Source organism: Dermacentor albipictus, chromosome 1, assembly GCF_038994185.2.
Source record: "Dermacentor albipictus isolate Rhodes 1998 colony chromosome 1, USDA_Dalb.pri_finalv2, whole genome shotgun sequence".
Taxonomy (NCBI): Eukaryota; Metazoa; Arthropoda; class Arachnida; order Ixodida; family Ixodidae; genus Dermacentor; species Dermacentor albipictus.
In genome coordinates this window covers 488,385,415-488,406,830 of record NC_091821.1, presented here as the reverse complement: position 1 = coordinate 488,406,830, position 21,416 = coordinate 488,385,415, and the positions used below count along the sequence as shown (strand labels likewise).

The 21,416-nt window shown below is 44.3% G+C and overlaps 1 protein-coding gene across 5 annotated transcripts in view; it reads right to left on the bottom strand.

Annotated features, from left to right (window-relative positions):
* LOC135912764 (polypeptide N-acetylgalactosaminyltransferase 11-like) overlaps positions 1–17,813 on the bottom strand; it is an 80,951-nt gene extending 63,138 nt beyond the window's left edge. Inside the window, exons 1-4 of one of the 5 annotated variants that reach the window (XM_065445329.2) lie at positions 17,536–17,813; positions 14,592–14,680; positions 5,576–5,735; positions 370–450 (exon numbers count right to left, since the gene is read on the bottom strand). In XM_065445329.2, the coding sequence (XP_065301401.1) occupies positions 370–450; positions 5,576–5,735; positions 14,592–14,596 (246 nt within the window). In that variant the 5' untranslated portion in view covers positions 14,597–14,680; positions 17,536–17,813. The other 4 variants (XM_065445306.1, XM_065445314.1, XM_065445298.1 and 1 more) reach the window with 4 other exon arrangements.
* Between the last annotated feature and the right edge of the window lie 3,603 nt (positions 17,814–21,416).

Sequence of the window (21,416 nt, the reverse complement as noted above, 5' to 3'; positions counted from 1 at the left end):
CACAGATTCACAAGATCATAATACCATGCACTAGAATGATCTCAAATGGTTTCAATACCAATTAAAATGCAGAAAAGGCTGCCTTTGCCCAACCAATCAGTGTTAGTACAAGTTCGACAGTTGCTTAAAAATGGCAGTCCAGTAAAACCACCCTGAAGGCTAACTGAAACTTTACTATGTTCGATCTAAGGTGAAATTTTGTTATTTTACCACCTCTGCTTCTTCTGTCAGCTCTATCTTATTAAGGTTGAAAGGGTTGAACTTTAAAAACTGTTCTGTAAAATATTCCCTTAAAAAATGCTGAACCTTGTGGCAGCAAGTGACACAAGGAAACATTGACCACTGTGTTATGTCATCATGGCAAGTCACCTTGATCCGCTGATCCTCTGCATTGTAGATTGCCCCTAGTCGTGAGGCATCGGGGACTGCAGCAGCTCCGACATCGCCTGCCTGCGAAGGAGCCCACAATGTATTGTCGCATCTTGGAAGGCAAGGAGTGCTCACGTTCAATCATGCTTATTTCAGTGAATCTAGCATTTTGCATCTCATACTGCAATGTGAAAGGCAGGCTGGAAAATTACTTGACTGCCACCGCCTTTGTAGATATAACCTGGCGTAATCATTCCTTGAATTCTCAAACTGATTGCTTCCTATAGAAGTTGACCGTAGAGAAAATTGCGTGACAAGCGATGTATGTGCAGGAGTATGTGCAGTGGAGATCACTGTTAAAACACACTCTCTGACGCATGACCCTGAAACTGCTGACACTCTAGCTGCAGGTGCCAGTCAAAGCTATGTCAATGCAATGTAGAGGTTCCTGGAAAAGTGCCAGCACCACCAACCACAAATTATCTGCTGCAGAATGGGGCAAACATACACCTGCAGCAGCTGGAAAACTTGGCAAGTTGGCGTACGTTCATGCCCGACAAATCATAACATAGGTTAAGAAATTAAAATAGGCAGCACTTGTGTGTGAACCTGTCTTGACTTCTTTGATCTCGTCTCTGATAGCACTGTTTTGTGTCAAGCATAAACATGCACTTGCGAGAGGGAAAAATTCGTACAAGCTCTACACTCACACAGTTCCCTTTAACAGTGCACTGCGATACACAAGAATTGCAGTAACCAGATACCCGATCCATCAGCAGGTAATCTTTAGACAAGTAATAAACTGGCTGACGTGCAAACAACTATGGTTGTATGAATTAGTAATTTTCGAAACCAAATCAAACATGATTCGAATCGAATACTTTTCGAATAATGAGCAGCCATTTCTTGTGTTCTACGTCTTTTATGGTCGCCGGAATAGAAATCAGAACACATTTGGAGATTTGAAGCATTCAAAAACTATTCGAAAAATATTCTCATTTACGAATAGTGGCTCTTCAATTGAAGGAGTGATTTGAATAGAGAAATATTCAATTCATTATTCGAAACGTTCCAATATTCCCACACCGCTACACCCAACAAACACATACAAGTCATGAAAAGCAGCCCAGATGTTCTCGAAAAGAAGGGTATATAACCAGCACATTCTTCTAACACTACACTACAGGGCACGAACTTGTAGTATAAGAAAGAAACTGGAGAAGTATCTAAGGACCGTGCAATGACAGATGGAATGTAAAATGACAGAAGGCATAGCGCTGAAGTCAAAGCAAGGCAGCGTTGCGTATTAGAGAGCAAACAAGCCCAACTGAGATTCTAGCTGAGATCAACAGGAATATTGAAGTTGGGTAGGAAGTATAAATGGCAAAGAACACATAATCTGTGATCTACTATTACAGTAGCAGAATGAGTGCCTAGGAAAGGGGTGCAGAGCCAAGGTTGGCAGAGGGATGGGTGGTGTTACAATGTTTGGAAATTTACAGGTGGTACCAGCTGACAAAACACAAGGGCAGTGGGAGGTTGCTGGGAGAAGCCACCATCCTGCAGTGAACCTAAAATATCCTGATGACAATGACAACAACATGCAGCACTTCTGGTAGTAGAAAGAGTTCATGAGAGAGCGTCATTGTCCTCCTGTTTTTACAATTTCGTGAAGCACATAAAGCTCATCGAAAAGGTCATCTGGGATGCCCTTCTGGACATGCTGATTGGCTGATGCAATGGAATTGGACATAACGAAGCAAATTAGGTGCAGACACATCCCATTAGCATTGCATTCATGTTGCATTAAGTGGAGACTGCAGATGTGCACACACCAGTGCACACCAGCTCTCTCCACGAGCTCATGCCTCTGCTACACCTTACGAGAAAAAGCAGTGTGCATCCAAGCGTGCTGACAGGAAGAGATGTGGAGACAAGATATGAAATAGAGATGACAATCTCAAGATTTTAACAGCAATATTTCAAAGACATGAAGCTATCCAAATTGGTGCAATTGCTGTTTTTCCTGGACTATAACTTGCACTTTTGTATAAGTCGCACCCCTCACAAGTTGCTATACAAGATGCAGCTATCTCAACTCAGTGAGCATGATAAAACAATTACGCACACTTGTACACTCATTGCAAAATGTCGTACTTACCCATTTCAAGGCCTTAAATTTCCATAAAGAAAATTTTTATGAGGTGCAAATTCTAGCAGAAAAAGATTCATGCAGAAACCCCTCTAGGAGTTGTTTAAGCATGCGTATTGTGCCACTTGCGCATCTGCTATAAAACTTGATCCGAGAAGTACAAGCTCTTATCTACCTTTATCAGTTGTTATCGACCTCATCAGACTAGAACTGACCCTTATCAACCCTTGCGGGTTGCTGTCAACTTTTCGGACTTGATCCAAGCCTTATAAACCCTTATTGCCTGGCATCAACCTTACTGCAACCTATCTGATCCTTATCAACGCTTACCTGTTCTTATCAACGTTACTGGCCATGATCTGACCCTTATCGGTGCTTATTAAGCTTATCAGAATTGCTCCGACCACTGTAAGCCCTTGTCGCTCTTAATCATCTTATCCATCTGCATCAAACCATTAACAACCATGATGAGACCCATATAATGCCTCATCACTCCTTATCATCCTTATCACTATCTCACCATCAAACCTCACCATCACTACCATTTTTCTTTTCAAATTTATTTTGTTTTATACATTAATTTCTTTATAGCGATTCATCTGACATGACAGACAGGCGGACAAACAGTTTTCCTCATTCGATAGGCATAGAAGTGCTTACAAATTTAAAACTCCTCTTAGGCACAGAAAATCAACTGTAATGCACTTCACTTGAAGCCATCAAAGTCTTCCGATGCAGTTAAAAAGTCCAACTACTTCAGCTGGCAGCATCGCTGGGTGACCATTGTTGATCTCTGAATAACTCTTATTGGGAATTGTCAACACACTGCGGGTATTGCTTCTGCAGCACGACTTGTTCCGAAAAAACAAAACAAAGAACACTCATATGGGTCGCGTCAACATGCATGGTTTTTTGCGCATATAAGTCACACCATTGTATAACGTGCAGTGAAGAAAATTTGGGGGAAAAATTGCAACTTATAGCCCAGAAAACAAGGTGAGTGCCAAGAATGCCCCTTCACATCAAGCTTATTTGAACATCTTTCATGAGCAGTCATCGTGAGCAAAATAAGAAGTACAGTAATAAGATTTGGAATGCTGATAGCCGAACATTCAATGATACAATTTGCAATTGTTCAATGACGTGAGGCAATCAATATTGACATGTGCACACTGCTTCCCTTTTTCTGGTGACCACTTTTCACCTGCTCACGACTATTACAATGCTAAGGCTCAGCACAAAGCACACCTTTATGAACTAGAACTTTCTTGAATGTTGCCGCTGATTCTACAGCAAAAGAATCTTGGCTGTAATCAGATTGCATGGGGAACAAGGATAGTAGTGCACATTCTAGAGCATATGCAAGCACCAATGATAATACTGTAATGTACGATGAACCGTACATAAATAGCCAATGTGCCTGATCCATAGATCACATTTCGACGATCGAACACTGCACTTGCTATCATTCTGCTCTCAGTGTTTACTTGTTTTGCTGGGCACAAGTTCAACCAATAAAAAGTCACCTCCTTAAGTCATGCATCCGGCAGTGTTTTATTTATTCCCATCATGACAATGTGACAATATCATTGCAATTAAAGGGCACTAAAGGCAAACGCAAAGTAAAGCTAAAGTGAAAGATTAGTGCTATAGAACATCTAAGATGCCAATGTTATCACGAAAAGAACTTTAGTAATCAAGAAATTGAGGTAAATGAAGGACACGGTTGGAGACTCCCCAGGGACATTCAAGTACTAGCCCAATGACGGAGGCACTCCTCATTAAAATTCTGTTCTAGTATTCAACCATTCATAATAAAAAGATTGTATTGCATTATATGACGAGAGAAAATGTTACTTGTTCAGTTCTATTCGATCTTTACAAAAAGAACTCATTGACATTACCACTGACGGTGACGCGGGTGATCAAAAGGTTTTGTTTTCTCCACTATGCACCACCAGTGTTTTCGCGTTTTAGTTGTTTCATTATCGCGTAGTGACGCGCTGGTTTTGCTGGCTCACAAAGCTCACACAAATTGCAAGTAGCAGAGAATGCCACGTCCATGCGATGTAACGGGATTCTTGAATGGTCCATGCCACTTGACCAAGAGCAGCTGCAGCAGCGAATCCAACGTTCTGTCTTGGTTCGGTTTCTCTGTGGCCGCACGTTTGCATTTTGTACAGAAAAGCATAGCGCTGTCTGTCGGGCGCCATTTTAGTCACCAATGACAGTAAAGGGCGGTGATAGCGTATACGTCACCCCTCCCTGCTCAAGGGGTGGGTGACTTGAATTGTGCTAAAGGTATGCAGACTCCTCAGACACAATTTTCTTGTAAACTAAGTCTTGGCACAAAACAAACGTCGCAAGGTTTGCAGAATGGTATTTGAACAGTACACGTCAACTTAATAGTTGCCTTTAGTGTGCCTTTAAACTCTACAAATGGAATAAGTGAAGGCCGGGTGAAAGCAAAGCTCATACAAAGGCTGCAAAAGATTGATGCAGGAACAACTCAGGAATGTCTCATAAATGCCTTAGTGAAGGCGAAATCCATGCAGGAGCAGTGAGGGAAGTGGAATGAGCAAAAACAACTTCAAGTTTATGGCAGTAAATGATTGAAGACTGCAAAGGCTACAGTGAGTGTCTGTTTCCTAATTGTCTTGTCCTTTCTTCTTTCAACTCTTCACCTGCCAATTGCAATGTCACCTCCTCAAGGTTGTCTACATCAGCACTGAAAAGAGACTTAAGGTTGCGGCTCTCCTGCAAAGATGGCAAAGTAACAAAGCCCTCGTACATGACCCAGATGGCCCTTTGGAGGTGTGACTTCCTCCTCTTAACCAGCACTCTCCACTTCCCTGTTGTGTATAGCCCATAGGGCCCTACATGTTACACACATAGCCTGAAATGAGTTGGAAAGCCCTGCAAAGGTCTGTGCTCACAAACAAAGCAATAACAACAAGCAATACTACAAGAGGGGCAAAATTATCAGAAAACGAGGGCACCGAGAAGGCCCACTACATCAGGTAAAGAACCTCCACATTGAGTGGGGATGCTCACCCTGGTTGTACTTCGAGTACCAACGCGAAAGTGGAGTCGGGAGGCACTGCCCTGGCGTGACCGTAGCCGTGGGTGGTGCCCAGGTGACTCGACCAGTGGTAGCAGCACCAGCACGGACACACCGCTGATTGCCACTATCACCACCAGACAGCACCACAACCTGGAGCACACAGTCATTTCTTGTCAAAACAACAAGGAGTTCTTGTCGAAACCTTGTCAGAAGTCACATCCATTGGTGGACTTTTCAAACATGTAAAACGGAAGCAAATCAGTGACTGAAGCAAATGCTTAGTAACCACTCAAGCAATGGTGACGGTGGCTTGATGAGGGGGGGCCTTCACTGGAATATGTTATGTCCAGTATTTCAACCACGTTGACAAAGCTCAATAACAGGTTAGGTTGTTTGGACAGATCTGTATAGATTGGTTAACTGCAAAGCGGAAACAAGACAATGTTCTTCAGAAATTAGATGAGCCGCGAGGGGAGGAAATGAATGTCCTAAGGTAGATGTTTAAGGCAGGCAGCACACTTATGTGGCCTTGCACAATCATAGCCCAATTACCAGCAAAGCTGTTTCTTTCAAGCAAGCTGCATTAGGAATTTCAACTGCCTGAAATTAAACCACATAGTTTAATACATTGCTCAAATATGATGCTTTCTAGCACTTTCTTAAGAAGTTTTGTTACGAAAGCTGCGTTTGATTTAAGTCTGAAGAGCGTGAAGGACAGGACAAGCAAGAATACTGTGAAGAGTGTAGCGTGCGAGAACTGTCAAGTACAGTGCTTGTGGTGCCACAACATCAACAACCGACAGAGATGAATACCCTTGAGGACGTACAGCAGAGCTGAAAAAGATTTGGAAAGAAGAAGAATCAGAAGCAAAAATATAGAAAAGGGCAATCAATCAGGCACCCTCACCAAAGTGGGTTGTGAGAAGGGGAAGACACAATAAGAAGTAGGACAGAAGGATAGGAATGTGGCGGTTGTGCTCATACGCCAAGGAGCGTCAACGCCCATCGGAAGCTGGAGAGCCGTCGGGCTTTGGGCCAGAGCTTTCTCACCCCTACCGGAACCTAGACAACTCTTCTTTGTGGCTTCCAAATGGCTCCAAGTTACTTCGAGACTTCCCGGTGCTTGCTGCAGGAGCGACCGGGAAACTTGCACCGCTGCCATCCTTACAGCCTTCATGCCAGAGACATCCGACCATCATTCGGTGAGCTGTCCTCACCATTCACTACAGTACATTGCCACTGCATTCTCTGAATCTTCAGTTATGGACTTCAGTAGTTAACACTTGGTTTTCGTACAGGCATACCTTTTTTTCTCATTTGGTTAACATGTGCAGCTGTTGGTTTCCCTTACGCAAGTTGTGCCACTTTCCTTTGTTAATTCTTGTGCACTAATATTAACTTTCTTTTCTTCAAAGTATATTTTTACTGAGTAATACTTGTTGGGGGGCTAGTTGGTGCATGTTTCCAGAAGAGGGTTATAGCGCCGAAAAAACACAACACACAGCAAGCAAGACAGGACAGGCGCAACTTCCAACTGCACCAACTAGCCCCCCAACAAGTATTACTCAGTTACCTTTCTTCTACAGTGGGCCCCTTTCTTTGTGTTCCTTCTGCAAGACCACTGCCTCTTTCAGAGTTAGTTAGCCATATCGCCCTCATCTCCTGCCGCGCTAGGAAGATGGGATTCTGCATAAGAAAAGGCCTAGTCCCACACGAGATCTCCTGCCTGTTTGGTTCTACCAGACCTTCACTTGGCCACGTCAAGAGGATATGCCGAATTTTATGCGCGGAACTCTGGCGTCAGGTATGTCTTCTGTACGATTGGCTGCAATGGATATGTTTTTCCCAGAATTCTGCGAACATTGCAGGCGTGAAACTTCAGTCCTTCAGGCGGCTGGCCGCCCAAACTAGTGAATTCATGTGGAAAAAGACATTGCCAGTACTATCAAAATGTGTTGAAAGAAGAAACCAAGACAGCAGCATGGCACTCAGGGTTCTGGGGGGTACTAGTATCCCGGATGATGTAGTTGCCATCCTTAGGAAGGGCCCGAAGTACAGCATCGAACCTAGGATTCCAGGGCATGAGCTATTTTCCTTGAATCGAAGGATTGGCAGTAAAGCTGACCCAGAAGACCAGGAAAGGTGGTTGCTAGATGGCATGGACAGCCTCAACAGGACCGCGCCCATCAACGGAGCTAGACATGAGTCGACCACCAAAAGAGTCGTCGAGTTCTTCGCCGACCAGAAGCTGCGACTCACCCAAGCGGACAAGCAGGGCGGATTCATCATCATTCCGTCTGGTATGTTCAACGAGAAGGCTCATGAAGCTGTGCACAGGAATTTCCGGAAGACTGTGGTTAATCTGGGAAAGCTGAAATCTAATGCGGTTTCTCTGTGTGAAAGTATTGGCTTGGACAGAATTGCTAAAGGTATTCGGCTTTGTAAAGGAAATAGCTTACACGCGTTTTTTACTGCAAAACACATAAGGAACGAATCCCGTTCAGTTGTATCGTGAGTGAAAGAGGGGCTTGGCAGAGCCATGTTAGTGGTTTCCTGTTAAGGCAACTTAATGGGTTAGATGTCGAAGACCCATTTCCTTGCAGGAACTCTCTTGATGTTGCTAAATTTTTGAATGACAATAAGTCTTCAGGTTATATGTTCTCCATTGACGTTGTTGACCTGTTCTATTCTATCCCACAGACTGAGTTGTTAGCCGCTGTACAGTCGTGCATTGAAAAGAATGGGACGATTTCCTTCCAGAACTGTGCTGGTGTTTCTGTTGCGAATTTCTTGGCATTGTTAGAGTATTACTTGCTTTGCATGGTGGTATTATTTGAAGACCAGCTGTTTGTTCAGAAAAAAGGAACTTGCATTGGTTCCTGCGTTGATCCAGTGCTATGTAACATCTTTCTCGCGCAGATGGACAGGTCACTGGCGGATACTTTCGACGAAGCCAAAGTGCTGAAAACTTTTAGATATGTTGACGATTTTTTAATTATTTTAAAGAAACAGGTTTCCTCATCTTACCCACAAATAGTGGAAGAAGTTTTATCTGGTTTTAAACTACTTGGAAAAGGTTTAGACTTCACTCATGAGCTTACCCAAGGCAACAGATTGCAGTTTTTAGACATCGACATCACCCTTAATGACCAAAGCTTTAGCTGGATGTATCGCCCTCGCGCACAAAAAGAACTAATGCCCTATGATTCATCCCATTCAAAGACAGTAAAGCGCGCCATTGCTCAGATGTGCCTGGAAGCGTCGCTGAAAAAATCTTGTTGCCATAAGGCAGAGGAAAGCTTTAACACCCAGATTCGGAAGTTGGAAAAAGCAGGCTTTCCAACCTCCATCTTAACCAGAGTAGCGGAAGCCTTGCTGCGAAAATTGAAAAAAGAAAGTACAAAGAAGGGCGACCAAGATGACGTCCCCAAAAGCAAAAGTAGACCGGTTGTCATCCCGTACACCCATAAGGTAGCGCACAATTTGAAGCATGTAGCGACAAAATATAAGGTTCCTGTGGTTTTTTCCACCCCAAAGAAACTCGCTGGCTTGTGCGTTAAAACTGATCCCAACAAGGTAAACAAAACTGACTGTAAAAAGAGACATGCAGCCCCGCTTGTTAAATGTGCCGTGGGTGTCGTATATCAGATACCTCTCACATGTGGAAAGAAGTACATCGGACAAACCGGCCGTTGTATTAATGACCGATTAGCGGAACAGAATCGTGATTTTAAAAATGGCACTGGTTCTCATTTGCTGCATCATTGTAAAGCCTGCGGAGAAGAAAGGAAGATTAAGTGTGTGGCAAGGCTGAAAGAGGCAAAGGTTTTAAACAGAAGTAAGGACCAGACAGCCCGTGAACTGTTGGAGGCCTACTATATTGAAAGAAACTGTAGCGATTGTGTTAGCGCCCCATCTATCTCCATATATAAGAATGAAACTGCTTTTTTAGATATATGGGCGCGAGATACGCGTGTACCTCACCTATCTTTATCCGCTTTTTGTAAAAACCTCGTGTGCAAGTGTGGTTCTTGCTACCCATCTTTGTTTGTCCTTATATTCATTCGCATACGCAGTGAATAAACAGTTGGAAGTTGCGCCTGTGCTGTCTCGCTTGCTGTGTGTTGTGTTTTTTCGGCGCTATAACCCTCTTCTGGAAATATATTTTTACCCCTGCTGTTTTTCTTAGCAAACAGTCTTGTTTTCATTCAATGAGTTCAATATACTCTTGCCAAAAAAACTAACCTCACAAACGAGGAAATCCTGCCTTCATTTGTGTTTTGTTTGTCCCATCCTTCGCACTATGCAGACTTCAACAAATACCAGCTGGCCTACGTCAATGTATTTTATCTACACACATTTGACTTCGCATACAGATTTTCCACAGTGATACAGGTTTGCCCCACGAACTGCGTGTGTGAACCACACACTAAGACATTTGTAGAAGCTCAGGTGCTATTGCTTATGACACAAAACAAGAATGCAAGATTTTTACTACGCCCTGTTTATGAACCATCCACCAAAACGATACCAGAATTCCTCAATGAATTACAGGAACCTTTATCAAACATAGAAAAACAGGACAATGAGATTTTGGCAGTGAACATCAACACTGAAATGACTTCACCAGGAAAAACTGCAGTTAAGAAATAGTTAAAAGCGTCCTGCAACTTGCCAGGGAAATCTTGCTGGGCAGTACCAATAGCGGCGATGTTGTGTACTTCGTAGACAGGGCGTGATGTAAGAGTTTGACACACTATTGCAAGTAAATGCTATGGCATTGCATTTTACAACGATTTTAGGTATTGCAGAGTCACAGGCAAAATGTTGGAACCATAGGAATGAGGCACCACATGCCTAGCACTATGGCACACCAATGGCCACTTAACGGGAGCTGTTGCAACCATAAACATGGTGCCATGGCCTATGAAATCAGACCACATGCTGCACGATAACAGAGGCTATGAGAAAGCCACGGAACACCATCAACAAATTGAATGGGCTTGGTAACCATGGCATGCCAACTTCCACTAATGCCCTGCTTATAATGGTTGTCACCATTTGATGTTATGGGAGAGTGAAATGTACACCTTAAAGGTGCGAAAATTCAAGTGGAGGGTAACTCTCATTTTGCTTGTATTCTGAATTTTCTCAGACCAATAATTGTGGTTTGTGCAGGTAAATCTTTATAATTCCTTTTGCATTGTGTTCTACAACACGCTGAGAAGAGAACTAGAGCAAATATGGCAACCCAGAAACAGCATTCCAGGGCCCCCTTAACTCTTCAAGAACGGGACATATAAATACCAGAAAAAAAAAATTTTAATTTTCTATCTGAATGTGCAAAACACATCAAGAAGCACAACCAATGAAAAGAAAAAAAAATATTTTGAGGAAGCTTTTTTAGCAATCAGGGAAACATCAGGCAAGAAACTGGGAATGCGCTCCACCCCAAGTCGCCTATGGCTCCGTGTGGAATTTGTACAGGCAGCTCTCATATGTGACCCACAGCTGTACATCTCATTTGTTCATCAGATCCATGACACCGGTGCAGCCAGAAATCAGCCCGTCTCCTCTGAGCATGCTTTCAAAAGAAAGCATGCCTCGTCCTGTGTTCCTGCTTAACATTTATATCAGGGCAAGGCATAGAACACAAAATGGTAAGGTTCACAGGCAAATAACTTCTTGGAAGCAAGTTCATAAGGTCATGCATAGATCATATACTCAGACAGGTTGTTACAAACGAGAACTGATGTTATACAAGAAAAACTTATTTGTTGCTGTAGATGCACTCGCTAGTGATTCCTAGCTACAGTGAACTGGCAAAAGAATAAAATTTTCAAACCACATGATGACTTAATGAAAGAAACTTCGATTGGGGACCCAGTTCAAGTTAGGGCCAAGTATAAGCATACGAAGGATTAATAACTGAACTGAAATCAATATTCTATAGGTGTTGTAAGGTGGCTTTTATCAAATAACAAAAAGTTTGGAAAACCTTGAATAACTAAGCAATTAATAAATTGCTGTTATGTTAAAGAAAAACAGTGGTGGCAAAGCAATGCCTGTAGAGCAAGTAACAGCTCCAGAGAAAGGAGGCAATATTATGAAAGTAAAATAAATCACAACTTCCAGTATTTAAGAAAGACATTGAATATCATGAATGGTCAGGTAGGCAATTGATGAAGTGCTCAGCAACAACTCTCCTCTAAGAAAAGTTAGGGAGCTTGGCGATGAATTCAAACAATGTTTTATGAGCGTTACTAAAAAAGCAATGCTAATAAGAAAATCTAACACTTATTCGACTTAGCTGAGTGAAATAACTGAATAAAAGATTTGTCGAGTACTTCGAGGTCTTCATGCGCGAGGTCTTGATGCTTGTGTCAGAGACATTAGAAACAGAAACATTACAGACATGTTAAACACGCTCATGACATAAATTTGTTGTGGGATATTGTAACCAGTACCAATCTGATAGGCTATGAAGATATCCCTAATTAGTCTTATCTACAAAAACCATTAAAAATAAAGCAACTCAGAACAAATTACGAGCTTACAGCAGTTTCATCATTATTTTGCCTGCATATTCCAAAGCTCCTTTATGCTGAAATGGTTTCATTTTGCGACAAAATCTCAGGCTTTCAGCCCAAATTTCACAGTATAAAAAAACGAACACAAGCCCTTTCCAAGAGGACATTGTCGATTTCGTAAATGGAGAAATCGATGAAAGCAATATAGTATGGGCATTTTTAAAGATTTACAGAAGGCATTCGACACCTGTGATCACAAGATAATACGGAAGAAATGTTTAGGGTGTGAAATTGAGCTTGTATCAGAAGCCCATTGGTTCACTTTTTTGAAGTAAATGATAAATTGTTCTAACCATTAGCAGCGACAGTGATTTTCTGCCCAGAGAATATGGAGAACCACATGGGTCGTCACTGAGCCCACACTGTTCAACCAGATCTCTTCTGGCTGAACTTCATTTCACCTCAAAGCTGTGTCAGCTCACGAATGACACTGCCACAGTATCGGTGCATGAAAGCTACAAAATAGGAGGTTGTTTTTAGGAGAGAGACATATTTGAATTATTTATGTGGTTGGCCCTAATTAAATTTTTTTCTCCACAAAGAAAAAAAAGCAATTAGAGTGTTTTCATAGACATTAAAAAAATAATTAATGAACTAAGCAACTCTATTTGCACAGAGCTTGACGTACGAGCTGTTCTTGTACAAGCATTAATTGCCTGTCAAAGCTGAAATAACTTGGTTTGACATTTGATGTAACTTTTTTATTCCCTTACCCCATCAAGTACCTTGGTCAAAGGCTTAGAGTAGTTTGACTTGTGTTCCGTACATGATATTAAATTTAGAAAAAAGAATTTAGGTGGCTCAGGATAACTCATGGTCAAGGCATGGGTCAACCGTTTAGAGGTTTGCATCACAAGCTGTCTAGATTACTCAATAGTTTAGAAAGCAATCCAACAATTTGTATTGCACATATTGCAAACCTAGGAACACTGGTAATACATCACAGTTAGTGGCACGACATAAAGTATTTTACGTCAAACGGCTTATTCTTTACGTTGTCTCGTATGGCTGATTAAAATAAAAATAATGTAAAAGTGCATTGGCCACAATGTTTCCAATGTTTTAAAAGTGCATGGCCACAAAATCGTCACAATATTTGACGATTTGTCCTGAACAGTTTACAATTTCAATTTCTCAATTTGACAACACAAGTTTTTCTCGCCTAAAGGCTGACATGCACCAAACATGAAATCGCTTTTGTGAGTTCAATGCAAGTGGGCTGCTCAGTCTTGCAATAAAACTGGTTGGCCGCTGCGTTCCTTAGTACACCAGACATGAAAAAAATGAAAAAGCTAGGAATTCACTACAATTTCACTGGCATCCTATTTTAGTGACGTTTAATCGGAGTATTAAGTGATGACAAGTTACAATGAACCTAATATAACAACTTGCACACTTCTATTTCAGAAACCTGTATTTCCTGAAGACCGGTGCATCTTGGCTATACAGCAGTTATGTATAATGTTTGATGTCTCAGCCACATCAACAGGCCTTCAACACAATTATACCCTCCTTAGACCCAAAGACAGCTCAGGGAAATGATTGCTTTTCAAGTCAGTTTCTATTACTGCCTGATACATTGTGAAAATGAAAATTTTTGTTTCAGTACCACACCTTTTAACGGAAAGATGCACACACACGTATGTAGAGACAAAACCGTCCGCTCACATTTCCTATCATAACAACCCCTTTTCTATTAACAAACACCGAGACAAATGCACATACGATAGGATGGCATGTTGATGCTACATTCTCGATTTTCATCTCAAATTGCGGTATTCTAAACAAACTTAAGGGGTACTTTTCATTGTCTGTGACAACGAAACAATCTAGACCAAGTTAGCGTCACTTTTCACATAAACTGACGGCTATCTTAAGAATATGCTTAAGCTGCTTCCACAACTTTTTAGTTATTCACTTCCAAGTTAATTTTGAAAAGGGCTGACGGCAATGTGCATAACAATGTAAAAGTGGTCGCACGAGGATATCTCTGGCTCAACAGCACTCCACTGCATACTGCAGCTCGCTGTAGTGTCCCTCACCTATGCCATCAGATCACTAGAGAGCATGCAAACTAGCCTTGTTTGCGCACTTTGACGCCGTCCACTAGAAGTTATGTTCCTTGCCATCCACATCAGCCTTGGAAGAAAACGCAAGATGGTGACTGTCGAGAAAAGCAGCCATCTACACCAAAATTTAGAACACTCTGTTTGTGACTGATTACTTGTCATGCATGGAGAGAGTGTTCTAAATTTTGGTCACAATGCCCCACAATGCTTCAAAAATGCTCAAAGCAGTTCATTCAAAACAGAATCGAGTGCTCTTTATAAAAGCAAGGTCTACTGCCTTCACAACTGCGTAGTTAGCACCAAGCTACTGTGATACAAATACTTCTGCGATCTTCCAAGTTCCTCACCTCATAATCTTCCAAGGGGGACCCTCAGGAGGTCACAGGTCTATGAGGAGGTCCCATTCCCATCGTCTTGACTACAAAGGGAGCCATACCTGGAGAACATGCCGAAACCACTTTCTGATTATCAGGCATGCCGTAGTGGAGGGCTCCAGAAATTTCGATCACCTGGGGTTCTTTAACGTGCACCTAAATCTAAGTACACGGGTGTTTTCGCATTTCGCCCCCATCGAAATGCGGCCGCCGTGGCCAAGATTCGATCCCGCGACCTCGTGCTCAGCAGCCCAACACCATAGCCACTGAGCAACCACGGCGGGTGAGAACAAGAAAGTATGCTCTCATTAGTGGACTTCAGAGTTACACAGCTGCAGGGTAATGCCACTGCTTCCACAACAACCACAAACACAGCTTGCTAAGTAGACTACGGCTTGTTGGTGCATCTCTAACAGCACACACACAAAAACAGGAGGTCTGTACAAATCGCCTGCACTCCAGAACAAGTTCAGAAGGAGCTGCACTTCGCTAATCCATATACCAGTTCAACATGCAGCATCTGCGAGTCACCATCGATTTGACACAGTGCAAGTTAACAGCATATCTTGCACTCGTTTAAAAGGTAGTGCAGGGCTTGCGCAAGATAGTGCCAGGCCAATTATGCATGAACAGGAACTGGCACTGAACTGGTGTAAACTAGTTCCCGTAGTGTAGAGCGAATCAAATGGACCTGGGGACAGAGGCAGCACTGATGACCCCAGCGCTGATCATAGGGGGAGCGCTGTGGCACTGAACTGGTGTAAACTAGTTCCCGAAGTGTAGAGCGAATCAAATGGACCTGGGGACAGAGGCAGCGCTGATAACCACAGCACTGATTATAGGTGGAGCGCTGTGCTCACATCTTTGCTTCTGTCCCCGTGAGCACTCTTTATTCGTTCATCACAGCTGGCAAGGAAGAAAAATATCTGCGAATCTGATATTAATGCATCGTGTGCTTTCTATGACGAACAAACTTCTTCAGACTTTGCATGCCTTGTACTTAATTGGTCTGCACTAAAAATGTGCACACATTTTGTACGCACTCCTCTTGATGCACTTGCTGCTCTTTAACGCGAGTTTTGTACGTAAGGAATTTAAGAGAATTTCGTTCGGTGTTCGAACAGGATAAAGCACAAATTGACACGCAGACGCAAATTGTTTTGGCAGTCCAGTGGTGTAGACTCTTTTCATAACTACACCAAGAGCAGAACTTAAATAAAGTTTCAGGCGGAAACGGAGGGTCCCTTTCCAGATAGAGCACTGAATCGAGCAGACGTCTGCTCGGTTAAGCGATGCTTGTTGCAAACGTACGTCTGCAACAAGCATGCATCCCAAAGAACGAAGTTCTCCAATGAACTAGTGACGCCGTATGAGGCGGATAACTGCGTTTGAAAACGCTGGTTTGTGTTTCGTTATGCAGTTACGAAGTTACGGCAATCACCAACCACCCGCGGTAATCTTTAAATCTGAACAAAGCTTCTCCGTTACATACAAAATATACCACGTTTTAAAATATAACAGTCTGTGCAATCGACTGTTCCACTCTGTTGTTTTACGGGAAGGTTGTGCTTGACATTAAGTTCCCATCGGTCGTTATTTTCTACGCACAACTTCCTTGTAACTGGATTTTGCTATTACTTTCCGTTTCAACGTAATACGAACACAGGAAAGGTCGCGCAATTTTAGCACGTATACCGACGCTTTCACGCACACACACATCCACTTCCAATCTTTTACTTCCGCCATGCACTTACTTAGGCAACTCTCGTTGCAATGTTTATCCGCATTTCAATTGCATGAATGCTTCGCACTTGAAGCAGCCGGTGCATCACTGCACACTTGCTGCCCATCCCACCATGCCAGTCTTGAGCACACCGCCGCACACAGCAGTACACAACTACGCGCAACGGAATCGCGTTGACCGCATCTCGTAGGACACACCTAATTGCTTCCTCACACGCTGCAAAATAAAGCTGGCGAAGCTTCTCTTTGCAGGCCAGCTCAATACGCAAAATGTTCAGAACCACCGGCGCCAGCACGCACACCAGCACGCATACACACACGTAGCGAGCGCGCCCACAGGACACCTATGGACCTATGTGCGCCAGCGCCGGTACGTCACATCGGATGTTATTACGTATACAACCGGGTGCCGGAAGCAAAAGCGACGGCCGACGTGCAAATAAGAACTATTTTACAGGCAGCGCGAAATTCCAGTTCACCGAACTACAAAATCGAACTTCATCGAACAGGCAGCGGTTTTAATCGTCGTAAACGACGTCAAGATGGCTCTACCCTTTGTGTGCGAATGCCCTTAGGCTAAACATTTCTGCTCGATTGCTTTCACTATCTATTCAGAGGGCTCGAACCTCATATTGGTGTTCGCAGGCTGAGGTTGATGGTGGCAGGGTGTCGAAAGGAAACTTCTGTTCAAGCCAGCTATGTTCATAGCAGTAGAAAAAAAGAAAAACTTAACTTTTTAATTAAATATACTGTCCAACAAAAAGGAAAGAAACTTCATTTGCGAGACATGCAAAACAGGTCCGTCGTCTTTTTTCGCCTCCTACGTAGCATTTATGGACGTACTTTTTGGAGACTTCTTGCAAATCGCATTTGGTGGCGATGCAACCTCGTTCCAGCATTAGAGCATATAGAGAACCAGCGCTGAAAACTTGCGTCATTGCAAACAATGGGGCTTTCAGTGTCTACTTTCCCGTGTCTGGCCATTGCTTTGGCGTGGCGGCTGAGTCGGTCGACATACCGGCGTTGTAGATGCGTACGAAGGATGCTGTCTTCTCTGGACAGCGGCGCTCAGGTGGAGCACTTGCCGCACTGATTATCAGGTTGTATTACCACGTATAGTAAACACAGAACACGCTACCACTGGTCTAGACTATTAATATACACTGTCACCCACCGTGGTGGCTTGGCGGCTGGACATATTGCAAATGTGCACTGGATGTAGAGCTAAATTAACTTAGTCGGACCAGGGTTGCAGTACGTATCCGCAGACGTGAGTTCCAGCTTGAACACTGCGTACGTGGTCGTCATGCATGCCGTCGTCATCGTTTCCCCGTCTTTATAATTGCGAAAACATTAAATGGCTCATGAGGCGGAAAATCTGGCGTTGTCGGCGTGACCAAACGATGGACCAAATTCGGCTGCGAACCCTGTACTTTTGATGGGAGTCGAACCCACGACCTTTGCGGTTAATTAAGGCGAAATTAGACCGTTCAGGCCAACGTTACTAGACTAGCTTCAGTTGTAAAACTCCCCGCCCGCGCGCATACACCCCGCTGTCGCCACTTCTGTGACAGCCGCCAGAGGGCAACGCTGTTCCATCGGGCTCCACTGCAGACGCCTCGTCACAGCCTTGAGCTCGTGCGGACGGGCCGCCGTTGGTGCGTGTTTCACGCTCGCTGGCGTTCCCCTTGTCCGAATTAGTGATACCACGAGAAAGCGATATCCACCTACACCAATAAGATTTATCGCACCAGTTCGTTAATACTCAAAGAAGGGTAAACTGCACGAAAGGAAGAAACGCATACAGCGAAGCGCAGAAGCTGCGTCTCTAAATGTCGTGTGCTTCTTCCTGTCGTCTTAACGTTTCGCGCAGTTTAGGCTCAGGAGCCTGAATATCTGGCCAAAGTGCGTGATTTTAGGATGATCTTCATCCCCACCGAAGCTTGTCACCACGCCAAAGAAGCGCTACAAAAAGAAAGATGAGGTCGGTCTTTGTACACACAAGCCACACACACACACAAAAAAAAAGAAGCCGGATTTTTCATTCCGTCAAGATGCTTAATCAGCGAAGCTGAAACGTGCGGCCCCTGTGTTTAGCACTGGGTTAATCCCGAGGGTTCATTAAAGTATTTCTCAGCTATGAGGTTACACACACAATCGGCTGCGAGAGAGAACGACGTCACTGATGGTATGCCCGCAGTTCGCAGTTGTCGCTTGCATTCGATGTCTAGAGTTTGCTCGGCGGCGTGGTTAGCAGCCATCGCCTGCGATTTGCCGCTTGTGATTCTTTGAAATTAAATTTCTTCAAAATTAAATCTTTCCGTTACGTAAGACAATGAGTGGCTCATACTCCCTTAAGCAATGGCCCCCGCAAACGCGGCCTCCCCGTTACGACGACAGAAGTGAAGCGAAATTCTACGCTGGAAAGATGAACGGCCACGCAGCCAGCTGTGGAAGACGACGACGAACGCGGGAGCAGTGGCACGAGCGCGTGCCGTTGATTTCGCAGTGTTCCCGGTCTTCTTTCGTTCGGAGCGTCCACTTTGGGATTCAGCCTCAGGGATGCATGCTTCGCTGTCGGAACATTCCTTACGGAATCTACACGAATGCCCTGCTAAATTCCTTTCTTTTTGTTTTTACTATTAAATTAATTATTACTCATTCAATATGACCTTCCTGATTTTATTTAACAGGTAATTCTGCGCTATTCAATGCTATTTCAATAGCTATTAGGAAATTTATGCTCCATAATAATTTCGAATAATCCACCCATTTCTTGGCCAATGCCACATCGTGGGTAGGAGCCACACGCATCACAGGCTACAACAACAACAACTGCTCCCGGTCGGCACGAGGAATCGCTCGTTTTCACGCCGAGCGAAGCATCGCATTGCTGGGAGCACAGAAAAAGTGGTGCGCCAAACTGTTGACATCGTTCCGATAGCGGACTATGCAGCCAGGTACGCAGCACGTCGGCATCGTCAGCTGATATTCTTAAGAAACTCGGCGAAGGCTACAGTTCCAAGGATGACATGCTTGCTGAAATCCGCCGTCAACAACGAACCACAGAATACACCATAGAATAAAGAACAACTTTAGAGAAGGGAAACTGTACCTTTGGCAGTGGTTCGAAAATAAGCAGCGGCAGCGCATGGAACTAACTTTCGGGGACGCCAGATGACGTTGCTCAATCTGGAAGCGGAAGTGCAAACTTTTTTTTTTTAGCGCAAAATTCAATATGGCCGTTTTTTTGCCGGTCGCGTACGCTGGTACGTGCCGTGCTTGCCCTGCAGGCTATGCGGCATGCCTCAATGCCTTCGCTGCCGCTTAGCTGGTGCGTTCTAATTGCCAAGAGCCTCTACTGACGCCCATACAAACAAGCCACAAGTGAGTGAACAGAACGCGCGACTTTATTGGCAGAAGACAAGCAGTGTACATCCTCGTGCAATAGCAGAAATAAAATTTGCATGTCGAGATACGCTGGAATCATTGACGCGAGCTCGTAAACGGCTCACCGTCGTCGTCGCACGTGGTGGTCAGGTTAACGAGCAAGAACCAGCAGCGGAAACATATTGGACAGAGTGTGCCACTTATTTGCAGCGACAGTCGCCGTTAAAAATGCCAAAATTGCATTGCGAAGCAATCGGGAGACGCAGGCATCTGCTGCCGCAGCCTACACAGCGACATGGGCTACCCCAGATTTTAGCCGTTCACTCCTTTCCAACCTGCACGTTTCTTTTCTTTCGGGGGCCGCTAATGTGTGGCTCACACTTGGTGTCTCACATTGTCTCGCTATGGACAAGTCGCTTTCGTGGGCATCGCCTCCATCAGCTACTTTTGCGGGCCTTTCCACCCATGTAGCTATCAACTTCATACGCATCGGACTATGTAAGCACGTATGCTGGTCTCCGTTCATGCCTAATCGCGGCCGAGAAAGGCCAGAGGCACAATATGCCCATTGCTGCAGCAGGAAAGCGCGAACGGGGAGCACGAATCACGGTGCATGAAAATTGGGAGTCTATGTCGCTGTGCAGGCTGCAGGAGCGAATGCTTACTTCGAGAGACTGCTTCCCAGTGCAACCGACCAGGCCGCAATATTCTAAAAACATAACACTGCGGCCATAACCAAGTGACATAACAGCAAAATTAAACAGCAATCAGTCACCGCATGAGGTTCAGACAATACGTTATACATTGGCGACGAACTATATGGCAACAGTGAGCATTCACATACACGGGTCTCTTAGGGTACATTGAGCTGCCTACCTACAGGCGTAGTGCCCGACTTCGTCGCACGTGGTGGTCTACTAACGAGCAACAACCAGCAGCAGAAACAGATTGGACAGAGTGTCCCACCTGTTTGCGGCGACAGTCGCTGTTAAAGATGAGCAATTTGCAGTGCAAAGCAGTCGGGTGACGCAGGCATCTGCTGCCGCAGCCTACACAGTGACATGGACTACCCATCATTTTAGCATTGACACCTTTCCAGCCTGCATGTTTCTTTCTTTTGGAGGCCGCTAATGTGTGGCTCACACTTGGTGTCCCACATTGTCTCAATATGGACAAGTCGCTTTCGTGGGCATCACCTTCATCAGCCACTTTTGCGGGCCTTTCCACCCAACTTCATACAGGTCCGACCACGTAAGCACTTATGCTGGTCTCCGTTCATGCCTAATCGCGGCCGAGAAAGGCCAGAGGCACAATTTGCCCATGGCTGCAGCAGGAAAGGGTGAATGGGGAGCACGAATCACGGTGTGCGTAAATTGGGAGTCTATGTCGCTGTGCAGACTGCAGGATCAAATTCTTACTTCGAGAGGCTGCTTCCCAGTTCAACCGACCAGGCCGCAATATTCGAAAAACATAACACTGCGACCATAATCAAGTGACATAACAGCAAAATTAAACAGCAATCAGTCACCGCATGAGGTTCAGACAATACATCATACATTGGCGACGAACCATATGGCAACAGTGAGCATTCACATACACGGGGTCTCTTAGGGTACATTGAGCTGCCTACCTACAGGCGTAGTGCCCGACTTCGTCGCACGTGGT